This window comes from Watersipora subatra, chromosome 10 (assembly GCF_963576615.1).
Source record: "Watersipora subatra chromosome 10, tzWatSuba1.1, whole genome shotgun sequence".
NCBI lineage: Eukaryota > Metazoa > Bryozoa > Gymnolaemata > Cheilostomatida > Watersiporidae > Watersipora > Watersipora subatra.
This window is the reverse complement of record NC_088717.1, coordinates 10,455,252-10,482,017: the sequence shown is the minus strand read 5'-3', so window position 1 is coordinate 10,482,017 and position 26,766 is coordinate 10,455,252. Positions and strand designations below refer to the sequence as shown.

Here is a 26,766-nt window from a genome sequence, read left to right as displayed (position 1 = left end):
CGTCATGATTTTTTAAAGCAGAAGAGCAGATTTTGACTATTGTGCTTCAAATTTTAACTCGATTTCCACGGATATGCTCCGAAGATCATCTGTTCAACGAACGGCGCGTGTATAGTCTATATGCGATATCCGCGATTGCAGTTTTTTTTAGAATACGAAATAGGAATGGGACTTTTTGTTCCTTCATCATTTTTCTACTGTGTATCTACTGCAGCATTCAGTTGATTTTCATGATTATCGTCACTATTAACAGACTGGAAGTTCACTACAGCCATAATCTTAAAAAGACTAACTTGACCGTGCTGCTCTTGCTATAAGAAAAGAAAACGATAACTTTTGCTTTGATTTTTCTATTGATCTATTATCTTATCTATGATTATTTTTTATGATTTATATAATATTCATAATGCGTATTATACAAAATAATAATATAACTGTGTATAGAATAAATGATGTAACTAATATAATTTGTAGAAAATTCCAAATGATAACCGAGATTGATTTAATTGATTCTATTTATTAGCTATAGTTAAAAAATCTGAACAACGCTAAAGATGAGTCTGAATAGGGAAGCTAAGTAGGAGAACAACAAAACTGAGCTGAACTAGCAAGATAGCGAAATGTTGCGAAATAATAGATGCGTGTAATTATTTTATGCTAAAACTAATCTACACGTCAGAGGGACTGGTTCGGAGTTCTAGGAGCGATGATTGTTAGGCCCAATTTGATTGTTCTATACTTCCAGGGATTAAACCAATTAAAACGCCGTGATTGTTATAGGAGAGCGCATTAGTTGGCTTAATTGACCAATGACACACAAGTCGATTTCATACGTCATATATTGATGATTACCAAAACACTTTTGTTTTTTGGTAGACCTGTGTTTGGCTGGCTATATCTCAGCTTCTGGTTGGTCAATCTCCTTGATTCTTTTTTTAGAACATCAGTCAACACCTCAAGATGAATAATAAAGCATAATAATATTATGCTTTCTCTATTCTTTAAAGTTCTGTAGTGATTTTATAGTGGTCAGCATGTACACGGGCAGCGAATTTATAACCACAGCTACAATGATGATGAATAAAATAGCAACAGTATATGCAAGGTGTCGCTCATATGAAAAGCAAGTTGTTTCAGTTACGTTGTTGAACAGCATGATGTTCTGAGAGTTGAGTTTTTTCAATGACTGAAAATCTCTAGAGAACAGAGAACAGCGGTTGTCACCAAGATCGTATGTTGATTCGGTTGAGATGTAAAAGTAGGTATCAAGAATCTGAGCTTGTCAACTGGAAATCAATAAAATGTAATATTTTTGCAGGAAATTAGTTCTCATATTTATCAGGCCGTCTGTAGTTACAAATATTTTATCATGTTACAAATTTGAGTGCCTTCAGCAACAGGATTCAATTTGTTACAGTATTTCCTGCTTAGAATATACTTTTTGCTACCTGTGAAGTCGTGAGTACTGGCTGCAGTAGTTATTTTTGTTAGAGCATTATGGGCAAAGAAATGGAAGCTTGTATGTTTAACCATGCGTGTTACGACAATTCCTCTATATGATTGTTTTATTTGTCAAGCAAAGTATAAACTTTACACAGAGAATAAGAAGATCACAATCAGCGAGTCTTTTTAGAAAGCAATAAATAGTAAAACTAAGAGTATAAAAGGTTTGCGTAATATATTTGTATTATTGTCTCCAAACAGCAAACTAACACCAATTTCTAGCTTGCAGTATACTATAATCTGAAAAGGGAGCATTAGTCCTAGTGCTATAGCACTTTTCTGTTGTAGTTATCCCCACTTGGATCACAAATCAAATGTAGATTTCCTTTATCCAGTTTTCATTTGTTTGTAGCATTTTATACACAAGGAGAGCACACTTCTTTATTTGTGTTTGTAACTAACTGACCAATTTAGTGAGTTGTTCCTAAGTGTTTTCTACTCAGGTTTCACCTGTAAAATCTCTAATAATTGTGGTTTTTACTCAGTTTTGATCGATATTATTTTGCAAAGTTCAAACATGTTGCTAAGTCTGTTTTTATAAACAGTAAAATTGATATGAGCATTGATTAATAGTAAAGTTTAGTAAAATCAATAAATTAGCACGAGTTATGAAAAAAAAATTAATATTCAGTCTCCAAAAGTGCAACACACAGCTTTAACTCTATAGAATGTAGTAAACTAAGAGCTGCATGTCACAACTTTAAAACTGTGGGACACTATCCAGAGTGCAGTTCTCTTTCAACAAGTAATGAACTCAGCTATGAGGGAGATGAGGCCTTAAGATTTGATTTTAGACTGTGATTTCTTCAGATACAATTCTACTCTGCTAGCTAACTTGTCTTATCTGATAATGTAAGCAAAGAAGATTTCAACTAAAAGTATATAATCTCATTTTATGCAACAGGACCATGTCTATCTGTATACTGAACAGCTTGGCCTGGCCTACTACATAGTCGGTTTACAAGGTACTCTGTCAGTCTATACATTTGTAGTACACCCCAAAGTAAGGGTCATTATGTATACTTACGAGCACACATGTCCTTCACCCCATACGTACTGAAGTTTACTTATACCAATCACCAAGTTTTTATGAGTTGATCCGATGTCAATATTGTTACACTGATTATTAGCAATCAATATTAGCTTATGCTTTTATTTCTATTGCAATATGTGAAGAATTCTACGAAAAGTGTTGTCTGATAAACACAAAAAACTGTTCGTTTTTACAGTTTTTTGTGTTCGGTCAAAAATGAAAATCAAGTTAATGACTTGTTCTTAACACTGCTGATTAAACAGAAAATATTTGTACAGACAAACATCACAAAAAGACTATTTCTATGTAAAAAATCTTTACTAAGTGTGTTAAAGAGATTAGTAGGCATTTCAGAATATGCTATAACAGACATATGAGTCAAGAATAATTGTATACCTGATGCAAATAATATACAAGTGATACTGTAGTGTACCATCTACAAAGTGACATTCTATCAAGCTTAACTTTGCTTCTAACATCAGCTTAGATGTCTAGATTATTACTCCAGAGCAACTGGTATCATAATTTGTACATGTATGTCATACGAGATGGGTCACTGACTTACATCTATATACACTGGCCTTTTTTGGTCAACCACATCCTAAGAAAAACTTAGACTTCTTAGGCCACAAACCAATGTAATGTAAATTGCGTAGACGGTGCATTCTATACTATTGTTTGTCTATGTTGTCCTGCGAGCTTATTTTCTGGTTACATTATATCAGTTTTATAGCTTTCAAGGCTTTACATAATTTTGTAAAACAGCTACAGGTCGTGGGTAAGAATGGAGAAGCTTCAAAATAAAATAGCAATATATTTACATGTCTATGTATAAGGCTATAGGCATATAAACAGACCACAGAGTATGGCAACAACTGACTGTTCCCGTTGATAACTCTCTAGTCATAGTTACTCGGTTCATCCCAGTTCCAGACAAACTTAATTGTTCTTGAGATAAATTGAGGTACCCAGGGCTTAGGAGGTGGTGGATGTCTACTTGCTGCAACTGAAAGAATGTGGTATGTTTGAATAAATTATCACCTTTGAATGGCTTGATAATAATAAAGCCAAAGTGTAGAATATGGGAAATATGAACAAAAGGCAAAGATATTTGATCATAAGTCAGTCTCATTGCTCTATCATTCAGTTATATTAATATGTTAGACTGTTGTGGTTGATGTAATGGTTCTACTAGCTATGAAGCCTGTATATTTAAGTGAAACATTCTTCAAATCGAGCCAAGTGGGAAAAAAGTGATTTCAAAAGGATTCATCTGAAATGTAATACACACAATTAATTACATTTTGATCATGCTCACATAAACTTTGGCAATACCTTACTTACAGAGAGTGTTTTGGTGTTTGGTAAGTTAAACATTTGAAGGCCTCGTGCTTCGTTAATGTTTTTAGCTGTAACTATGATAATGGCATTTTAAAAGCTTTGCTAGTAAAACTAACCTTGCTCTGAATCTAACGCCATTGTTGTATAGAGAAAAATAGCGATGAGCACAAGCAACATCATCAGGAAGTAAAACACCCAGTCTGCTGATGTCTGTACACTTTGTAATGTCTTTGTTGTTTTATTAGTCTGCAACATGCACAAATTTTCAGTCACTAACTTCATGAGTTTTTTTTCTAGAAATGGAATCACTCTATGAAAGTTAACATATCTTAATGATTATTTTTTCCACAAATCTAATTGCTCTATAAAAATCAATATATCCTAACGATTTTTTATTTTATTTAAACAATCATTCTATAAAAGTTATTACATCCTTTTTTTAATTCTATAGATGTAATTGGTCAGTGAAATTTAACTTATTTTAGTCACATTGTCTTGCTCAAGATGTATAGGGCCAGCAAAAGTTAAAATACTTAAATGACTTTTTTCTAAAGATCTAATTGGTCAATAAAATTAGCATTTTCCAATCAAATAGTTGTAGGCCATTAGCCAGTTTATCAAGATTTATGTGTTTCAGTTGATTGGTTTATATAATATCTCATAGGTCATGTGATACAAACTGAACCGACATTTACTTATATTAAAAAGGAACAAAACCCTAATAATAGTTTGCAAAGTAGTACATGTAGGTTTGTGTTTAGAGGTTACAAGTTTTAGTAGTAGGTCTGTGCATACAGCTTAGCAACTTTACATAGTTTACCATGAGCTATTTCCCATTCATAGCAAACACTACTATGTTGCCTAGAAGTTCATGTATTTTTATCGTTTTGTTAAATACTAGAAATTCCCTTGTCATACAGCCCACGACCAAAGTGATATTGGAAAAAAGTAATGGCACTGCAGTCCAATAGGAGAACTGCAATAGTAGCTGCAATGGTAGCTGTAATGTACTGGGTGTTATTATTTACAACGAACAGCAATAATAAAAAGAAAAGATTATATGTTTATATCTCTCCCCTGCAATAGGAGAAGTGCAATATTAGAAGTAAAATGGCAAGCTGCTGTGTAATATACACAGTTTGAAAGTTGGTTGTGTTGAATGTAGAATGGTTTTGACAGTGATCTGTAACAGAAAGTAAACATTAACATTCACGTGTTTCTGGAAGTTTTTTGCAAACTGGAGCAAAGTGAAAAAATGGGTAATGATCACAGAAACCATGGTTAAGTCGAGTGTGTGAGATTTAGAGTTATCTACACTGGCAGAAAAAGAAAATGCTCAGTTATTTTACGAAAAAAATTTGATTCCAGCTTAACTACAGCAGATTTTATGGTCAATAAATTGAATGCATGTTTACCATTGGTGCGAAAACATAGTTCTGAGAAAACTGGTGCTAAAGTTTGAGAAACGAAAACCAATGAAGTGTAAACAATTTTGTTTACATTTCAAAACGTCATAGCAACCAATATTAAGAAGTGATATTTATTTAGGTTTTTGAATGTACATTCAAAGAATTATGCTGAGTTTAAAAATCTAAACAGATTTTAGTTGGTTATAGAAATAGCTGCATATTTATAAGAAAATGTAGGCCTATTACTTAGTTTTGCAGATATTAAAAACAGCTTGTCGATACCACGACATTGGGCACAGCCGTAATATCACCAACAAAATCTTTAGAAAAATAATAACAGTAACATAATGCACACCATCGGTCACTATATACTTCGATCTTGTAAATTCGAATGATTTTTCTTATAATTAAATCTTATAATAATTTTATAAATCGAATAATTAAATCGAATATTAAAATCGGCAAAAAAGAAACGATTACCTTTCAGTACTTCTACGTTAATTATAGAAACCTTCGGCAATTGGACAATGCCATAAACTGGTGAAATGTGCATGTTTTTCTCGTGAAATACGCACGGCTTAATAGTTCTACTATCTGTTGCACAGCTTTATTGGCGTTTCGTTTGCCGGTCTTAATTTTGATTAAAAAAGGCTTGTCAGGTTTTAATGGCAATTTTAGGCCAAATTAATCTGTCTAGTTATGTATTATCCGACCAGATGGTCAAGTTTTAGGATATTGTCTCAACTTTTCAAAGACTTGGTAACATATTTAAATAGGTTTATATGTGTTTTGTATCATTATTATACTTAAATGACTCTACAAAAAAATGGTTAAATTTTTTGATGGGATTTCGGTACAAGGGTTTGATTATGGCGGTTGACGGATAATTTTTGGGAGTTGTGTGCACATATGCATTTATCATAAAGCTCCCAAACAATCGCTTCGCTCGTGTTTGGTCGTGGGATTATGATTACAAGTACCCTGTGAGTCAAGTGTGAGAGATCATCAAGTGCGCAGGTAAAGCCTGGTTCCCGTATATGCCGCAAGCACCGGCGACAGCACCGCAGGGCTATCAGCAGTGAAATGTGAGCCTATGCGTCACCAGTAGTAGTGGTGGCTACCACGGGAGTACCACCAGTAGTTCAGCAAGATTACCGTTGTTCAACTTTTGCGAAAAGCCGCAGACGAAACCTTTACAAAGTGCACTGTACAGGTGAAGGTCAGCATTTTTGGAACGGCATGGCGAGCGAACATTTTCTATGCGATTATTAATGATGCAGCTTTGTGTAAACAGAAGCCGCCGAGCCTAGCATCGCAAGTGTTTTGCGCAAGATTACCGCTGGAGTTTCGCAATAAATATGGGAGCCAGGTTTTAGGCACTGAGAATAGCTATCTATACAATAATTCAGTATTTTCTTGTGCGACCGACTGATACAGATGTTACCGTGAAGTTACATGCTGTCGCTTTGAATCCCACCCGACGCAACTTTTTTCCACATTATCCAGCTGTGTTTTTGATCAGACAGATGAACAGACAGACAGACAGACAGACAGATGGACAGACAGATGAACGAAAAAGGCTCTTTTCATATAAAAAAAATTTTCCCTCACATTTTTCTTTTTAGTTTGAGAATAACAAAATGTCCAGGAATAAAAATTTGTCATTATCATTTGTCATTATTAAAAATTGATCATTATCGGTTGTAGCAAACTGCCTGCTCTCAACTAGCCAGCTTGTGTAAGTACTTTAGTGCATGCTGACTTGAACTAGCTAAGGAAGATGCTAACATCAGCTAAAACATTTGATAATCTTATTAGCGATGGTGTCAAAACTACACCAGCCTGTAAAGATCATAGAAACATTTAAGCACAATGTGCATGGAATATACATGGAGACACTCAAAAATAACTTTTAAATTTAAGAGCATGCCTCGAAAACATTTGATTTTCATGGTTATATAACCTTTATACTATAGCCCGAGTTTGGCCTACTACAGGTAAAGAATGATGATTAATAGCTTTATGACTATGTCTTACCCTTTGTTTGATCTTATCAAAGTACAGCTGCACCTCTTTGAACTGCTCTTTACTGCTCTGTTCCATCCTGGTGTTAATCTCAGCCATGCTAGTATTTCTCGCCTGTCTCACTAAACCGACGTTCTCATTTAAGTGAACCCTCAACAATTCATACATCTTCCCTCTGTAGTAAACAATTCATGCCTTGCATACTCAAGCAAGATCGAAATAGGCTTTACTTATCTTCAAATTCTGAATTATTGACTAGAAATTCCACTGTCATACAGCCCACGACCAAAGTGATATCGGAAAAAAGAAAGGGTACTGATGGTTGAGAAATGCAATATTAGCAGTCAAATGGCACTGCAGTGCAATAGGATAGCTGCAATGGTAGCTGTAATGTACTGGGTGTAGGTGTTATTATATACAACAAACAGCAATAATGAAAGGAAAAGATTATATGTTTATATCTCTCTCCCAGCATTAGGAGAAATGCAATATTGGCCAATATTAGAAGTAAAATGCACTGATATTATTAGAATAACCAATATTATTAATATAGTAATAGTATAAAACCAATGCACAATTTTGTTTACATTTCAAAAAGTCATAGCTAACATTATCAAGAAGTGATATTTATAGAGATTTTTAGAAAATCTATTTAAAAAAGTGTTTGATCATGACAAACAGCAATAATGAAAGGAAAAGATTCTATGTTTATATCTCTCTCCCTGCAATAGGAGAAATGCAATATTAGAAGTAAAATGCACTGATATTATTAAAATAACTAATATTATTAATATAGTAATACAGTAATAATAGAAAACCAATGAACAATTGTGTTTGTATTTAAAACGTCATAGCTAACAATATCAAGAAGTATCAAGAATAATATCCAAACTTATAATTAAATATCGTAATCTCATAAGAATCGTTAGAAAAAATATCATCGTCATTTCCTTTACTTACACTGCGTTGGACATCAGTTAGAATACCAGAGTACTCGAATGTTTCTAAAAAGTCAGACACTTTGAAATCGGCAAAGATGAAACGATTTCAGTACTCCTACGTTAGTGACAGAAACCGTCGACAATGCCATAGACTAGTGAAATGTGCACGTTATTTTTTCGCGAAATGCGCACGAATTAATCGTTCTAATATCTGTCACCCGGCGTTTCAATTTCCGGTCTTAACTTTTATTAAACCAAGCTTTTCAAGCGTTTTGTGACGATTTTCGTCCAAATAGATCTGTCTATTTGTGTATAATCCGATCAGACGGGTAAGTTTTTAAAGGATTTCGACAATTTACAAAGACTTGGTAACATATTTAAATAGGCCTATATGTGTTTTGTATTGTTATTATACTTTAACTAATCTACAAAACGATGGTTAAATTTTTAATGAAATTTTAATACAAGGGTTCTTCTCATTGTTGATGAATAATTTTCGTAAGTTGTGTGCACATGCATTTATCATAAAAACTCCCAAACCTCGTATCCGCTCGTTTGGTCGTGAGATAAAGACCACCTGAAGGCTTGGCCTTGCTCAGGTAATAAAAGTCTTTGCACAGAAAGTTTATTTTCATTTAACATATAACAACAGCTACCATTATTCTCAATTCTAAACTTCATATCATGAAGTGTTTTGCTCAAATAAATTAGAAAAAAATAAAACTGTAAAGTTTTCAAACTTTGTCAAACAACTATAACTTTCAAACTTCATACCGTGAGAAAAATTTTCTGTGTAAGTCAAATAAATTAAAAAAAAACATCTATAAAAGTGTTTAATCTAATATAAATAGCAAGTAATAGCTAAATTAAGTCAGTTTTACTACGATTGTAATAAAAGATGATTTTGTAATGATACAATTAATACGAATTGAAAGAACAACGCAAAAGTTTTGAATATATTGACTTAATAATACCAATTCATGCATAGAGGTGCGTGTATAAAAGTTTACTGTTCCAGCAGAAACTATTTATCAAAACTTTGAATACGGCGATACTGATACCTCTCGATACTGATGCAAACGTACAAATAAGATATCAGACTGTCTTTGTCTGGTACTTTATCTGACCGAAAGGAGAAAGAATGTAGCAGCTATTCCTACTCAAGATAATACAATAGTCCACGTGTGGATTATTAGCCTTAACCGGTTTAGCAATCGAACTTTATAAAAAACCGGAAATAGAAGTGTAACGGCATATTTGAAATCAAACGGCATATTTTAAAATTACAAGTTAAAAACTTAGGTAATAGTAGCAGAAAATTAGTGTGTTCATATGGCATACGGTATATGATAAGAGCAATAGCATGCTAAGAGCTGTATAGCTCAGTGGTTACATGCATGGTTTGAAAATTGTGGTTGTAATCTCCATAAGTTCAAATTCAGCTTTTCATTCCAAGATTTTAATAGCTATAACTCATACTGAAGGATACACCAGCTTTGAGGTTTATATATATTTCATGTTTTCTGTATGTGCGGCTAGAGCCATTAAAATTTTGGAATGAATGCGGAGTTATGAACGCGGAGCTGGACTTGAACTCCCAAAGATCGCGAACGCAGATTGACAATTCATCGCTTTAACCACAAGACCACGGAAGCTCGTACAAATACTCACTAGTTTTCCATTTTTACACCAAAATGACGTAATAATTACAACTCTATGACCTCTTTTAGCTCTTTGAAACATGATGCTTTTTTGTTTTTGCCGTATTAGAGCTATATTGTTTTTGGCAAAACAATGAAACGCGATGCCTTTTTTGCATTTTTGTGAACTTCTATTTCTGACTTTTTGTAAGGTTCAATTGCTAAATCCGCTGTCAAGGTTAATACTTTTCACATGGACAATTGTATTATCTCAAGTAGAAATAGCCTCTAGATTTTCTCACCTTCGATCAAACAAAGACACTACAACATCTCATTTTTTACATATCGTTGTACCAGCATTGTCGTATTCAGAGTTTTAATGGATGGAGCTGGTGGAACAGCAACTTTTTTATACACACACTTCTATGCAAGAATTGTTATTATTAATTCAACATATTCAGAATTTTATTTTGTTTTCTCAGTTCGTATTAATTGTATCATTACCGAATCATCTTTCATTGTAATCGTAGCAAAACAGACTCAATTTAACTACTACTTGCTAATTATTTCACTGTTACATCTAAACCCTTTTATAGTCGTTTTAATTTTTTTAACTTATTTGACATGCACAAAACATTTTTCTCATGATATAGAGTTTAAAAGTTGTTTGACAAAGTTTGAAAACCTTTACAGTTGTTTTTAGGTAGAGCGGCAAATGATGTTATATGTTAAATACAAATCAATTTTCTGTACTAAGACATTTTTATTACCCGGGCAACGCCGAGTAGCACAGCTAGTAGATTTATAAAGATATAAATAAATATGTTAGATGAATGGCCGGTGTTGCACGGGTAATAAAAAAGTCTTTGAGCAGAAAACTTATTTTTAACATAATATGTTAAATAAAAATAAGTTTAAGAGTTAGAATGGTAAATGTATATTATACAACGTTTACCATTCTAACTTTTGAACTTTAAACTTCAAGAGTAAAGTGCTTTGTGCAGTTCAAATACATTAAGATAAGAGATAAACTGTGAGTACATGGAAGCCCAGGGTTGATACTCTGAAAGAAACACCTATCTGGCTAGGCCCAGACTTGAATATTGTACCCCCAATCACCTAGTTGGTCATTTTGAAATACACCCCCTGAACACTGGGAGTTCCCTAGGAGGCTCTACTAAACATCCAATACGATTCAGAAGCTATAAAGATAATTTCTACTAGACCTATTGCATATGTATCCTATCCCATATGTAAAGCTATGAGAAACATGGGCCCTTTCGCTGGCTTGGCTGTGAAAACCTCCCTTCTCCCTCTAAAGTAGCAAATTCACTGACAGTGCCCCATGGTCTGAAAACCTCCCTAAAACATGATTTTGGGCCGAGCCTAATGGGCCTTGTGGGGAGGAGTATCAACCCTGGGCATGGAAGTGTGTTTATACATGTAGAGAAGTATATTGCTGCAGCAGTGGCTCGTTGTATTCAAAATTTTGATGGATGGTACCGGATAGATTTTGATGACTGATACTGGTACCTCATGACACTGCAAATAATAATAAAAATACAAATGTAAGATATCAGATTGTCTTTGTCTGATACTTTGTCTGACTAAACGCGGCGAGAATGTAGAGGCAACTCCTACTTCAAATAATACATTTGTAAACGTGAAAAGTATTTAGCTTTCACAAATTTGCCGAAACTTGAAATAGGAGTGTAATGGCAGATTTAAAATTAAAATGGAACAATTGAAAATTAAAAATTGAGAAAAGAGGTGATGGATAATTGGGAAAAAATGTGCTTTTAAAGAACTTCCAAAAAATTACAATAGTAAAAGGTAACATCAATTAATAATGCTAATAAGTGCATATTAAGGATATACCTATATGTAAGCGCGTTACTAATAATAGGAACGATTTAGCTTAGGGGTTATGCACGCTTGTTTGTTGTCTTGCGGTTTGAATGTTGCAAGTCAAAATTATCTGCGGACTTTTAATAGTTAGGTTTCAACCGCTACAACTAGACTCAGGGATGAGAACAAAAGGACTAACAAAACTACCAACAAAAACAAAACAAACAGACACTGAGATTTATATATAATTATATAGGTATATGCTACTGAATGCTTGGCTTTGCATGGTAAAAACCCTTCGAAAACAGTGATAGTTGATCCAGCATTTAATGAAGTTTGCAGAAATTTTTGAGCAGTAAAGAAAATTAAACTAGTTATCAGCTTTTAAAGTTAAACTATTGAAACTATTAAACTATTAAAATTAAACTAATTAATTGAACTAATTATCGTTTTTTTTTTTAAAAACGTTAAAAAACAGTGGCAGCTGAAGTAGTTGCTATTGGCTAAGCTATCTAATTAGCCAATGGGCAAAGTTGGAGAATTTGCCCATTGGAGTAACTTAAGCTAGTATTTTTAGCGTCTAAATCTGTACCATATTGAAACCCGGGAAGCCAGGTTGTAATCATTCCGGGTGACATTGTGTATCATGATTTCTCTCTTGCAACTATAGACTTATATCATGCTAGTAGCAACCAATAGGATTTTCGCAAATGCTTCAAGCGTCCATATTTTAGCCGATGTAATGGGTATGACCACCATTATTCTTTTGTATAGCAATGGAGCCACTTGGTCTAGTAGATAGAACATCTGTCTGCAGACCAAAAGGTCTAAGTTCAAATCCACGAACCCGTGATATCCGCGCATCTGCAAATTCGTGCATCAGCAAACCCGTGAATCCCCGAATTTGCGAATCCTTACATATATATCTATATATGTATATATTTATATATATAGACATTTATATAGATATATATGAGAGGTGCAACTCTATTTGCCTTCATGCATAGCTCATCACTTTTGTGATTTGAGCACTCTGGTGTCAGCACATTGACTTTTTCAAAGTCTGTGAGGCAACTTAGTTGTTTCATAGCTGGAAGTCAACTCTCTTTGGCAATGGGATTTGTCTTCCTTGTTGCAGGGATTAAGCAAACTGAAACTGTAAACTGCACTGATCAGGCTTCAATAGCCTAAACGGCACTGTTTGTAGCATGAGTATATATATCTATACATATATCTTTATACACATACATTTACGCATGTATCATATGTATGTATACCTCTTACCTCTTACCACTTCTTCATTAGTACGCACTAAAGTAAAAACATGTGGTACGCCTCAGACAATTTTAGTCCTTAACCAGCATTTGTATATCAAAATTGTTGTATACATATACATATATACTTCATTTAAAACAACAATGTTTTTTCAAATAGAAGTCTTTTCCAAATTGTGGCATAAAAAAAATAAAATAAAATAAAGGCAGCATTTAGCCAATAAAATAATAAAAATGGTTTAACATAGCTTTCACCATAGCTTTCTCTGCTAAGAGAATGGATGGTGAAAGATTGTCAAGGCAGCTAGCACGATATTTTCAACATAATTGTTAGAGATGGTTAGCAATTTATTCATATCAAGTAAGTTGAAATGAGTTAAAAACATGTATAATGTCATGTTAAAAACAAAAAGGCAAATCATGAACAATCTTGAGTTTTATATTTGATGTAAAAAAACATTTAGCATAGGCAGAGTCAGAAGATAAAAAGATTTAGAAAGGTTACACATAGAAATAAAATATGCTGGAATATGATGTAGATTTGCAATTAGTAGGAATACCTTTTAGCAACAAAATTGAATAAGGTACCTGAGTATTTGTTTGTAGTTGTTTATCTGTACTGCTCCTTTGGATATTTCTCCACTCAGTTCATCAAAAAAATCTTTCATCTAACAAACAAAGCTGCGATAAAGTTGATATGCGCTCTAAGTATTTTGGGTAACCATCGTAGAGTAACTCTGGTTATTACATTTGTGAACATCTTGTACCAACATGAGCTGGTAAACTCTATCAATAAATTAAGAGGTGCACAGAATATAATATTATTTTATTTCATTCATAATAAAAAGTTTAATTACATGCAACTTGAGCCTGAAGAGTAGCAATGTTTGAAAAGGTTCGGTAAGAACAGGGGATAATTTGCAATCTACTTTAATAAGACTATACATACTATGTGTTATCGCTATTACCGCCACTAGTACTGCTAGAAATGTTACCAGTTGCACTGCAACCACTGCAACATATTTAGTACTACTGCAACTGCTATCACAATTTCTGCTAATACTGCTAGTACTACTCCTACTATTTCTTCTTCTACTACTACTGCTACCACTACTACTAGCGCTACTACTAGTACTAGTACTACTACTATCACTACCTCTACTACTCGTACTGCTACTAGTAGTACTATAGTTACTACTACCACTACTATTACTACTGTTACTACCACTACTAGTTCTACCACTACTGCTACTACTACTATTATTACTACCACTACTACTGCTATAGCTACTACTGCTTATGCTGTAGTACTAATATTATACTACTAAATTACTACTGCTACTCAGTGCTCATTGGGTGTCTTATCTAAGTAAAACAAATACAGTCAAAAGTCTCCGTCGTATTACGATTGGCTTAATATACAAATTTTCTAAAATATGATATAGAAGTCTAGCAAATACTTGACTCTACATTCAAATTAATTTTCAACATTCAGTAGTCAATGTTTACAGAAGTCTAGCAATTTAAAAGCAAGTTGAAAAATGCTGGTAAAAACTAATAAAAAAATATTAAAAGAACTTTATAAGCCAAGCTGTTACGGAGATGACCTAGTTTAAGTCAAAGCAAGTTATTCTATTCCAACTCAACCTCTAAATCTGCACATTGTCACACCAGCACTTCTGTTTGTGTGTTTCTTAGCTATACTAACATTAAAAATCCCTTTTTTCTTTACCTCACTTCTGGTTGCGTATTTGATTTTTTTACGTAGTTCGATACAATGATTAGCTTTAATCCTTCATTTATATAATCCAGCATTTAATGAAGTTTGCAGAAATTTTTAAGTTGTCAAAAAAATTAAACTAGTTATTGGATGTTTTAATAAAACTTTTTTTTTCAACATGCTTTTTTTTCAATATATAAAGCAGATATCAGAACATATTAATGTTATATTAATCTGGCTAGCCTGAGGTCTGTGATGAACAGTAAAGATAGTATGGTGTACGGAGAAGCATTGCAGCATCTTTGCTAGCTTATAACTAATATAAATTGATTCAACTTTGAAATACTGATTTATTAATAGATAGCTCAGTAGCATATTAAAACAAATTAATTTACAAAACAAACTTTTATTGCAGCAATATTATTACAAACTGTTACCATGAACAAGACATTCTTAATAGATTTGCATAGGTTATGGCTCCACTTACTAATAAATTCTGTAAGATATTACAACCAACTTTATACATTTCATCATAAATAAGCATTCCTTCCACTAACCTTCAACGAAAAACTAGTAATTTTCATGCCTTTTTCTTTTTCACTGAAACGATAATCATCTAGGGCTTTTAGCATGTCTTTAATTCTGTTCATTATCTCCAGCTGTTCAGCCTAAAATGTATAAAGTTCATTATATCAACCTGCTTAGCCTGGACTGAAATTTATCTGGTTTATGGTCTTCCCCACTCCAGCCTCAAATATATAAAGCTTTTCATCGCTCTCTTTTTAGCTTGACATGTGTCATATTAATTATTTCCTCTCTTTCAGCATAGAGTACATGTATATAAAGGTTTTATTTTCTTTTATGCAGCTGAAAATGTATGAAGTTTTATCAAGCTTCACATTTTTTGAACACCAACATGTTGTTGCTACCAACACATCTACATAAAAGTGGTAAATGAACTATATAGCTTCCCGTTAAAAATTTGCTAGTCCAAAAATAAAATATCGTCTTTTATAAGTTACTAGTACGATGGCAGTCTCGTGCGCCGTGAGTGGTCATCATGTGTAATAACTATGTGCACAATTATTCTTAAATGTGGTGTGGTAGTCGAGTGGTGTAGGTGGAAGGGCTCTGGACAAAGAATCTGATTATCCAAGTTTGATTCCTGTGTGGTGCAATCTTTTTTCCAAATGATCCGGACAAACAGACCGACAAGGCTTTTATTATAGTAAAGATTGATCAGTTTTTGTTTTTGAGGTGTTTTAATCTCTAAATAATACAAGGCATTAAACAAAAACATTACTACATGTATTATAGCTTTGAAAAATTGGATGGCAAACCAAATGTTGAGATTATGCCCTTGAGTTTTTGCGATTATTCTAAAAGAGGAGTTGTCATTACATGATGGCATGCCATTTATATTATAAATAATCATGTATCTATTAATTAGTTTTTTTAAATTACATCATATTTTATTTTAAATCATTTTTAACACTTAAACCTTTTGTAAAGTTGATCAATTAAAGATAATTAAACAAATTTCAAGTTGAAAGTCTTGCAATCTCTGCATTCATCGTATCTCTTTCTATAACTTATATTCTCAATTGTTATGCATAAATTTTAACAACACATATTTTTGGACAATTTTCTGAGCAATTTTATTATTTCAAAACACTTTTTACATTTGGCAACAGAAGTGCTTGTCACAGGAACTGCACATACAATAATATAAAAGAGTTTGTTTGTTATGAGATTATGTGGTTAGCTAGAGCCAAGTGATGATAGAAAACTATAAATTTTTTACAGACTCATGTTCATGCCATAATAGTGCTATCAAATGATTAGTTATTCATTTTTATTTTAACGAAAAACCTAAATTTAATAATTAATAGTTATCAAATTTTATTTTGTTATTTCTTTTAACTCTTTTACAACAAGTTTTATTATTTGACTCCAAAAATAAATTGATCACATGTTAAAATTTCTAAGTGCAAATAAAAAATTGAATGACAACTTGCATTGAGTTTTTTGCAGACTTCGGGCAAAAAAGTGTTTTTTATAATTGCGAGGTATGAAGACAGGTTTGTCTGAATCGGATTGGCAATTTCGAGAGAATAAGATATACTAAACATTACCTGGGTTTTTGTCTCATAAATGGCTGCGAGAGAATGCCTGTCTCTGATGAAATGTTCCAAGTCATTCCACACAACCGGAACTTTGGTATTGACATGGTCAACTAAATCGCTTATCGTCCTGAATAAATAAAGTGCTGCTTTGATACGGTGTGAGGATATGAGTGTCCTACAGATGCAGACTAATAAAAAATAAGAAGCGCTATCAAAAACAATGTGAGGACAACTTCAAAAAGTAGCACTCTAACTCACTATAAAACCAACATATTCCTTGTTCTCATTTCACTTTCAACAAGATGAATAATTAATTCATTCAAATATAAAAAAAATTTTATTTAATTGTTTTACTAATTTATCTTAATAAGCTGAAATATAATAATAGGAGAGTTAATTATATTTATGTACCCATTAACTTTACTGCAGAACTTGATTAAAGAGTCGATATCAGTGATGAGCTTCTTCATTGTTTCCTCCATCTTACCAAGACTCACGTATGCTTGTGCCATCTTATCACCTGAGATGTCCTGAAAAAAACAATGCTGCATTTTTCCCCCCAAAGATTTAGTTATTTTATGAAAAATTATAGTACTATCACTCTGTTACACAGTATACAAACAGTTTTATTTGCTACGGAGAATTGAGACAGATTACCAATGCAAAATATTGATATCAAGGAGATAAAATATCAATCTGTTATAATTAAATTGCAAAATGGTGCTGAACTAGGTAGTCTTGTAAGCTAGTAGCGGAAAAAAAAGGTAGGATGTGTTGATCAAGCCATGACTTGTACAAAATCTAGTCTATTTGTCATGAAGTGTTTGTAAAAAATTACAATCAAATTTCTAGAACAGAGTTGAAACCATAACTTGATTTTTACTTTAAGGGGAAGGGCAGCTGTTAAAGAAATTAAGAATATTGTCAGAGGAAGTCAAAGAGTACTGCTGATAAATACTCAGCACATTTCCAGTTGTCAGGCTTTGCTATATACATGCGTTTACATTATTTTATTTATGTTTGCCATACATTTATCTTACATACATTTATTTATACATGTATATAAAAACATATTATTAATTTTTATTTACATTATGTATCATTTACGCTCTTATTTATGCTATATGTTTACCATTTGCAAATATGTAAACAATAATGAGGCTACGCCTACACATTTGAAATTAAACTTTTAGATTACATGGAGTTGTCTACTCAATGCTTTCACGTACAGTAATTACTTAACTATGCAAACGCTGGTGCTTAATTCTTTAAGTTAACCGCTTAATGCTTAAAGTTTGGTGTCTAAAGACATTCAAATTTAATAAAGAAGTTAGCATGAGAGATGTTGAGAGTCATGACTATGAATTATTCAGAATAAAGAAAGAGACACTAGCTATGTCTAGCCTGAGCACCTTTATTGATTAGCTGATGGAGTCATCGCTACATCAGGGTAGTGCACTACTTTGATGTAGCTTTAGTTAAAAGATGATTGATATATGTTAGCCATCATTTTATTTGTTACTCTTAAAATATAAACAATTTTCGCCAGTGATAATGTTGGCATGATAAAAATATACTCATGGTATACACACCAAAATTGGTGTGTGTACCATGAGTGTTTTACATGGTATTTACAAGATTTTTGTGTATGTTTCACACCAGAATTGGTGTGTAACACACACCATTGGTGTGCACGGCACCAAAGGTGTGTTACAGGTGTGTTAACACGCATGTACTGTTACACACAGGAGTGATAATGTGGACTAACCTGCTTTCATTACTGACAAATCACAAAGTTATCAAACTGCTTCAACATACCCTGCTTCCAAAAAGAATGCATGAAATATGGACTGAAAAGTCTATAATATGGAAATTATTAAAAGGTTCATGTGATAAAAAAGTTTTTATGGTTGATGATAAACAGGTTTTCTGATTTGGACAAAAAGGAAATATTTTTAGAAGTCACACAATAGAAAGACGTATGACCAGAACACTAGAATAATGCTTTAACGGCCACAACACTAAAATATAGCTTTAATGATTCCGGCATAAGAAAGCTTTTCACGATTTAAGTGGCAAAAAGGCTTTTTTATGATTTGAACTATAAGCCAACTTTATGATTATCTAAACGGTAAAAAAACTTTGGAATTTGAAGTCTCTTAAAACAATGGTTATTCACCTTCAGTTTCTTGAGTAAGTCAGCTACTGCCTTGCCCATTCCTGACTCAGAGATGTTAATATCTCCTTTCATAGCGTTCACAGACTCTGCGTAGCCATCGACCTAGAAGCATGTAGCATATTTTTATTTATGAAAAAACACTAACTGAAAAAAAATCAAAACCATGCTGGTGCTATCAAATCATTAATTGATAAATACATACACTATTTATTCAGCAACATTATAAACTTTTCATCTAAAATATTTCTTAAAATCATAATTCTTTAGTAAGAAATAGTTGGAGTGGGTTTTTTAGGTTCCTTATGTTCACATCTTTAGCCTGACAAATATTCAGCCTTGACATACAGCATGTGATGAACAACTATAAACAACTTGAAGTTATCCTCTCCACTCTGCTTTTATCTACAAACAATTGCTACAGTGATGATTCTATCTATTCGAAAATGATCCTCAGGCAAATCCATAGATGATCTTCCTAGTATTCATTTGTAGAAGAGCAATTCGTGAGACACTATATCTTAAAGGCAAAGACAGGCTTATTGATAGTTCATTGTAGCTGTCTATACATACTCAGTATCCATGTCTATGATTTGGTTCTCATATAGCATAATATAGCCCACTCCATAAATGTACTATCATAAGTTTTCTATTCTTTTACATATTCCAATAATTTGTTTTTGATTACTATTGTATTCCATGTTACTGTATTATTGTATTTAATTATTTTATTTTTATTATATTTTTCACATGGCTTGATTTACTTTTGTTAGCATTAGTCAACCAAAGTGAATCGGACAATGGAAATAAAGCTAATGTCAGATTAACTGGTGAGAGATGAACAAGCAGAAATTAAATGCAGTATGTGTACTCTCTTGCATGTACACCATATGCATATCTCTGGTACACAAGAAGTTCGCAAACATCCACAAATTGTTTAACATGCTAAGTGGTTGATCAAGTCACGGCAAACAGGAAATTTATGATAAAATGAGCTTTTTCGACAGATTTTCATACATGACTAACCTCCTTGCTCAGGTATTGGTAGTGCTCTTGAAATTCACTCAGTTTATCTCGAATATGCTCAAACAATCGCTTCACTTCCTGGCTTCCTGCTTCGACTGACTTGGATAGTAGCTCATCCATCCTCTGCATCTCTTGACCAAACTGCAACATGATTGTCTTCAAGTTGTTCATTCCTGCTAAAAAATTTTATGGCAAGACCAGAGTACTACTTATTTAGCCTTGCTTGTTATCAACAGGTTGATTTATTTTGCCCCTGCTAAAAGTTTGTTATAATTGTTAGACACCAGACTATCTTTCTTTTCATTTCATCATCTCTTTTAAATGTAAGCTGGATCAAGATGGCTGTTCATCACAGTGGTTTCAAAATTTTTCAAGAAGTTACAAAATGACCTAATTGATAGCTTGTATAAATGATACCAAGTTTTAAATTCATGTTGTCAAACAGACTTTTATTAATACACAGGATAATATCAACATGCATGTAAGTATTATTACAAAATTATTTTGCATTAATACTTACGTATTTAATGCACTCTGAGTAATCAAGTACTTTTTAAACAATTTATTTTCAACAGCAATTCTGCTATTAAAGGTCATTGTGTAAGATTGAAATTTCTTTAAATTAACAGTTAATTATTATTTATTGACAAGCATTGTTGTTATTATTATTCTAATTATTATTGTAGTTACTATTTGAAGTTTTTTCAGTTAATTATAAAATGAAGTTCTGCAAAGGGTTCAACAACATTATGATAATAAAAGTGGACACCTGCTGCACCAACATGACATCTCCAAAAGGTTAGCTTATCACTTGACAACTACAAACAAGTGCTTTCACATGCCAGTAATGTATGATGTTGTTGAGCTGCCCTTTGTTCTGGTATGTGGTTTGCATTGTACTGGTTCCTAGCTTTGAGCTCTTGCAGAACTCCGTCGTAGTCCACTACTAGGGATTCAATTTTCTTCAGCCGAAATTCATCATCTCCAGTAGAGAGATCTATCATTGATGCATGATCGGCTACAAGGTACACAGGCTAGGAAAATAAAAAAACAGAAAATTTCAGTGAGAAATTTATCGTTTTTATATTTTTCGAGATTGTAGAATTTACTCAAACTTACTAGAAACTTTTTGAAGGTCAAAGAGAAAAGCCCTCCTATAATTCTCATTCCTCGATAGTACTTTGGTCATCTAAAATTGAAGCAAAGATTTATTTGTGACTAGGCGAGCTTCTGAAGAGACTTAGTATTTGCACCTACTATTAAACCTGCTTTTCAATTCTTACCAATCTAAATACTAACCTGTTGATACAATCGAGGAAGTTTAAGATTAGACTTCAGTGTATTATCTTCCTGTATGACATGTTTAGTCTTATGGAGAGAACTATACAAAAAGGCTCCAAGTTTTGCAAGATGATGCATTGCAGCAGCGATTAAAACAAAAAGATGGAAGTAAAATTAAAAAGAGGGCAAATGGGAAAAAAGGAAGGAGAAATAAAGAGGAAAGAAGGAGAGAGAGAGGGAGGAGGGGGAAAAGAGAGGAGAAATGGCAAAATCAGAAAAGGGAGATGCTGGAAAAGAGTAGGAAAGTAAAAGGCAAGAGAAAAGAGAAAGTAAGGTGACTGCATGAATGAAGAAGAAAGAAGGAGAAGGGTTAAGAGGAGATGTAGCCTCAGAAGTCCCCTGTTAGTATGTTGTTAGTCATGGACTAAACTTTTACCTTGACTATACAGCTTATCTAAGCATATGCAATATGTGTATACACATACGTACATGTATATATGTATACAAACATATTTACGTATATACGTATATATGTGTGTATATATATACACTGTGTACCTGGTTAGTAGAGTGCTTCAGCTTGCAGTGGAGTATCTTCAGGTCTTTCTGCATATTTTTAAGCACCTGCTTGGTTTCTTGCTGCCGTCCAGAAAACTTTTCTATTCTCAATTCAGTTTTTTCTCGCGTTTTCATTAGATGTCTATGCTCATCAGACAAACCTGAAACACAGTATAAAAATGTATTGCCCGTATGTCTATGTTTATAGAAAAACTAATTATATTATACTTTTGGTATTGACTGAAGTAAGAAGTGAATGTTCTTTTTATTTGGAGTCAGAAAGACATGATAGTATCAGGAATTGCATAAGGAAAAAACAACATTCTAATAAACTAATGCCTCCTCCAACACACCCCTAGGCACAATGATAATTTTTTACCAACGAACTCAAAACTTATTGGTTCACCTTTCTATGGTTCAAATTTTTATCCGCTACGCCTGAAGCTGTTTTACTCATTATGCAACACTAAACAACAGGTTATAAATGTTTTTATCCGATATAATTGAATTATTCAATGTTTTAGGACCTATCTGAACTTTAAAGCAGGAGAGGGTAGCTTATTTGTGGTCCAGAGCTCTCATAATGCAACACCTGCGTAGAATGTGATCTAAACAAAAGCTGGCTGTTTTTAGCAAAAGCTAGTAAGCAAATAATGAGTAAATTTCTTTCCACATTAATGCCATCTCATAATACTACTGCTGGATCACAGGCAAGTTGTAGTAATACGCAATTAGGACATTTTTGCTACAAACCCCTTAAATCCAATTGTATTTGATAGTTGTAAATCACTGAATTATTTGAATGCATAACCAAAAACAAAACATGTACCCATATTATGAAACTTTTTAATATATGTTTCATGTAGTTTTAGAATAACACTAATTCAAACATTATTTCTAATTAAGACCAAATAAGATTAAATATTAAGAGTTCATGTGTCAAGGTTTTGTAAGCTTGATTTTTTTATAGGTCATTAAAGCTTCAGCAATGATAGTATGTATCTTCATTAGTTATTGATAGTGTAACAATATGTCTAAATAAACAATACAAGCATTTAAATATTTTATACAATCATATTATAATTATCTAATTTCATATAGTTGTAATATAAGATCAATTATGTAAAATAATATAATAAATAATAAATAACTGTAATTTTACACAATGAATTTAGTTACTTTCAAAACATTCTAATATCACTATTGTAAATATTCAATTATATTACTACATTGCTATATTATATTATTTTTTACATATTATACTACATTCATAAGAAAATTGTATTCTATTATATTATCTCATATCATATTATATATACTATTAGTATATATAATAATGTACACTAATGTATTATTATATATATATTAGCACTTACAATATATATTGTAAATTACATTACTGTACTATGTGTTTTATTATATTACATTATATAATAAAACGTTTAGTACAGTATTGTAATGTAAATATACTAAAGGATTTCAATGATTTATGCTGAGACCCAAACCTATCCTTCTCAATAGCTTCTCAATTGTATAACCTTTTCTTTGTCATTAGTTCGGCTTCCTTATTGGTTAACTTTACAAAATAACCAGACTTGTTGGATGCCTAAACATGTACAACTGTAGCCTTTGCTTGCAAATCAAACACATACAAGTGAGTCAGATTTGACAGGTTTAGATAGAGTTATAATTCTCAAATAAGATAAACAATTCATGAAGAGTTATCCTATCTCTGTTAGAAACACTGAGCTAACAAACCATCTGAAAGTTTGAGGAGATTTTTCTTTATTTGCTTGTAACCAGACTGTAGTTTGTTGGCTTCTTTTCTCATTGCAACTTGTTCTTTGGAAAGACTTCGGATCACTGAAGTTATTTTCTCTATATGCGCTTGGAAATTCCATTTCAGGGTGTTAATTGTGGCTGCATTTCTGTCCCCTTCGCTCTTGAAAATTTACAAATTTTTATTAGCTTTAAATCCAGCAGCTCACATTTAAATTATACATATTTTTGACAACACTGGCAGGTGTCTACTAAGCAGATGATATAATACTTCATCTCAATTTGTTAACTAAAGTATATCACACTTGAAATATGCTATAGTTACTGCTTGTTGACTGTTCATAACATGAACTGTAAGACTTCATACTTAAGATAATCGAACTAAATCAATAATAACTTACGTAGGTGTTCCCCACTCGTTACTGTAAGCGTTATTATAAATATATTACTTTTTTATTGGACAGCTCATAATCATTTTTATAAAAAAAATTTTAGATATGGTGCCGCAAAACTAAATGATAAAAACTAACTAATAAAAAGGTATTGGCATGTGGTGTCATAAACACAAAAACAAAAATTTCTACAAGGAGGATTTAAATGCTACTAAATTTAGGTATACAACTTATCTCTTTTACCAATAGACTTTAAGATTCCTTTCACTTTGTTGTTAAGACATTTTACTTCAAACTATGATAAACAACAATTACAGAGTGAGCAAAAACCTCAGGTTCATAGATGCAAATATAACTCGTGGACAGTGTAATATAAAGATAAGTAAAAATATCACAAAACTGATTGATGAAAGAGCAAATGTAACATTTTATTTACAAACTTTTTAATTGATTTTAATAATTTTAGAGTTATTCTTATTTGGAAGATAGCTCACCTGAATTTGATGCAAGCCAAGTCCAGCCTTTTTGATCTTCTCTTCAATATTAGAGATACCAACATAGGAGCTGTCTCTGTTAGACCGTGCAACTGTAGTTAATTTCTTTAGCATGTCCAGCAGGTTGTTTGTTTGTCCTCCAAGATGTACCATATTAGCAGATACCTTATTCATTTCACTCTCCATTACCTTTTGTGTTTTTTCTGTAAAGGAAGACACAGGAGCTTTGAAAGAGTCACATCGATGTGTTGAGAAATATCCTTTATAAGTAATCCTCAATTTCCCTAAATATAGTTTAAGTCATGCATTACGAGCAGGCTGCACCTATAACATATTATTTCAACTGTGAGATATGCTTGTATTTAAAAATTTGAAATAAAACTTTTTTTTCATCTGTGTAGTGATATGAATGCTTTAGTAATTAACTTGCCTAGTCTTTCAATTCCTATTCTGTTTCCTTTGACTTCGTGGTAGTACTGTTTTCCTTTGATTACGGCACTGCTGCCTGAATCTAGAGGACTAATACCCTCATCTGTGTCTGCGCTGCCAACACTTTCTGTTGATTTTTGGCTCTCATCTGTATAATACAGTTATAGATTACACAAGTTTTTAACAAGGTAAACAGCTTACAAAGCTGGTAGAAGTGCATTCTTAGGATGACTGGGTTTATCATGGCCATGAGGAGCCTCAAGGTGCTATAAATATGATTACTGCTCCATATTTTGGAGACTATGGTATTTATAAATATTATCATATACTACATACAAGTATAATTAACTCTTACAAACTGAACTTGAGCACCAGAGAAATCAGGCACTATCAGCAATAAAGTGACGCATGGTGATGGTGGTAAGTTGCAGGTTTCTACTCCATGCGTTATTTCTTTTGAGTGCATAAACAATCATTGATCAAATCTCTCACAACATCTAGACTACTACTGCTACACTGTGACAACTAAAACTGCTACTACTACTTCAAATGTCTCTACCATTACTAATAATTCACTATTAATAGTACTAGTAATACTACTACTACTACTACGTATTACTAGTACTAGTACTACTGCTACTACTATTACTACTACTACTATTACTACTACTAGTACTACTGCTACTACTATTACTATTACTACTACTACTACTACTACTATTATTACTACTACTAGTACTACTGCTACTACTATTACTACTGCCATTACAATTACTACTATCATTACTACTATTATTGCTACTACTACTACTACTACTATTACTACTACTAGTACTACTACTACTATTACTACTACTTCTATTACTACTACTAGTACTACTACGACTGTTGTTATAACTTTGACTAATACTGTTACTATTATTGCTACTAATACTATCACCATTACTATCAGTATCATTATTACTGTCACTATCTTATCATTATTTCTATCACTATTATGTTTATTATTATTACTACTGCCTCTGTTGTTACTTAGCTCAATTACTATTATTACATAATTGCTGTTACTAATACTACAACTGTTTATCTAGTAATGTTTTTAGTTTTCCAGTATACTCTTAAGTTCACAGGGCTTTGATGACAAGAATGAGGTAAAAAGAGAAATAGCAATCTTTTATATACATAATTCTGAAAGTTTGTGTGAGAGTCTGTGTGTATGTGCCTGTGTATGTCCAGCTATGGCTATTAAAACTTAGAATGGAAAATCCGTATCACAAAATATTTGATCTCGGACGCTCTTATTCGCAAGTCCGAAATCTTACTGATCAGGCCACACAAGCTTTATGGATTCATTAGGTGATTAATGTTGGTGCAATAAAATACGGGCAAATATGCTACCACTCTCTATGATGTTGAGCCATAACGTCATGAAGAGTGAGCGGTTAGTTTAGTAGTTAGCTCTTATTAATAAGCTTACTCAAATTAGCCATTGGCAATGTGCCAGGTTAATGACAAGTAGGGAGCGCCCACATTACCTCTGATTTTGCATAAGCTGATTTTTAATACCCGGGCAACGCCGGCCATTCTGCTAGTATATATATATATATATATATATATATATATATATATCAAAGTTTGTGAGTGTGTGCGTGTGCGTGTGTGTGTGCGTGTGCATGTGTGTGTGTGTACTTAGGTTTGTTTAGCTATAGCTATCAAAATATTAGAATGAAGAATTCGTATCGCAAAAGATTTGATCTCGGAACATCTTACA

At 32.7% G+C, this 26,766-nt stretch overlaps 1 protein-coding gene across 1 annotated transcript in view; it reads right to left on the bottom strand.

Moving 5' to 3' along the window:
- Positions 1-3,435: 3,435 nt before the first annotated feature.
- Positions 3,436-26,766, bottom strand: part of LOC137406766 (putative leucine-rich repeat-containing protein DDB_G0290503) — a 34,886-nt gene continuing 11,555 nt past the window's right edge. The window contains exons 9-24 of the mRNA XM_068093378.1: positions 24,997-25,143; positions 24,567-24,769; positions 23,660-23,843; positions 21,902-22,062; positions 21,362-21,412; positions 21,182-21,251; positions 20,889-21,080; positions 20,063-20,238; positions 19,040-19,141; positions 17,272-17,390; positions 16,870-17,035; positions 15,292-15,402; positions 13,603-13,682; positions 7,324-7,486; positions 3,994-4,123; positions 3,436-3,542 (exon numbers count right to left, since the gene is read on the bottom strand). Of these exons, the coding sequence (XP_067949479.1) occupies positions 3,436-3,542; positions 3,994-4,123; positions 7,324-7,486; positions 13,603-13,682; positions 15,292-15,402; positions 16,870-17,035; positions 17,272-17,390; positions 19,040-19,141; positions 20,063-20,238; positions 20,889-21,080; positions 21,182-21,251; positions 21,362-21,412; positions 21,902-22,062; positions 23,660-23,843; positions 24,567-24,769; positions 24,997-25,143 (2,162 nt within the window). The remainder of the gene's footprint in view (positions 3,543-3,993; positions 4,124-7,323; positions 7,487-13,602; positions 13,683-15,291; positions 15,403-16,869; positions 17,036-17,271; positions 17,391-19,039; positions 19,142-20,062; positions 20,239-20,888; positions 21,081-21,181; positions 21,252-21,361; positions 21,413-21,901; positions 22,063-23,659; positions 23,844-24,566; positions 24,770-24,996; positions 25,144-26,766) is intronic.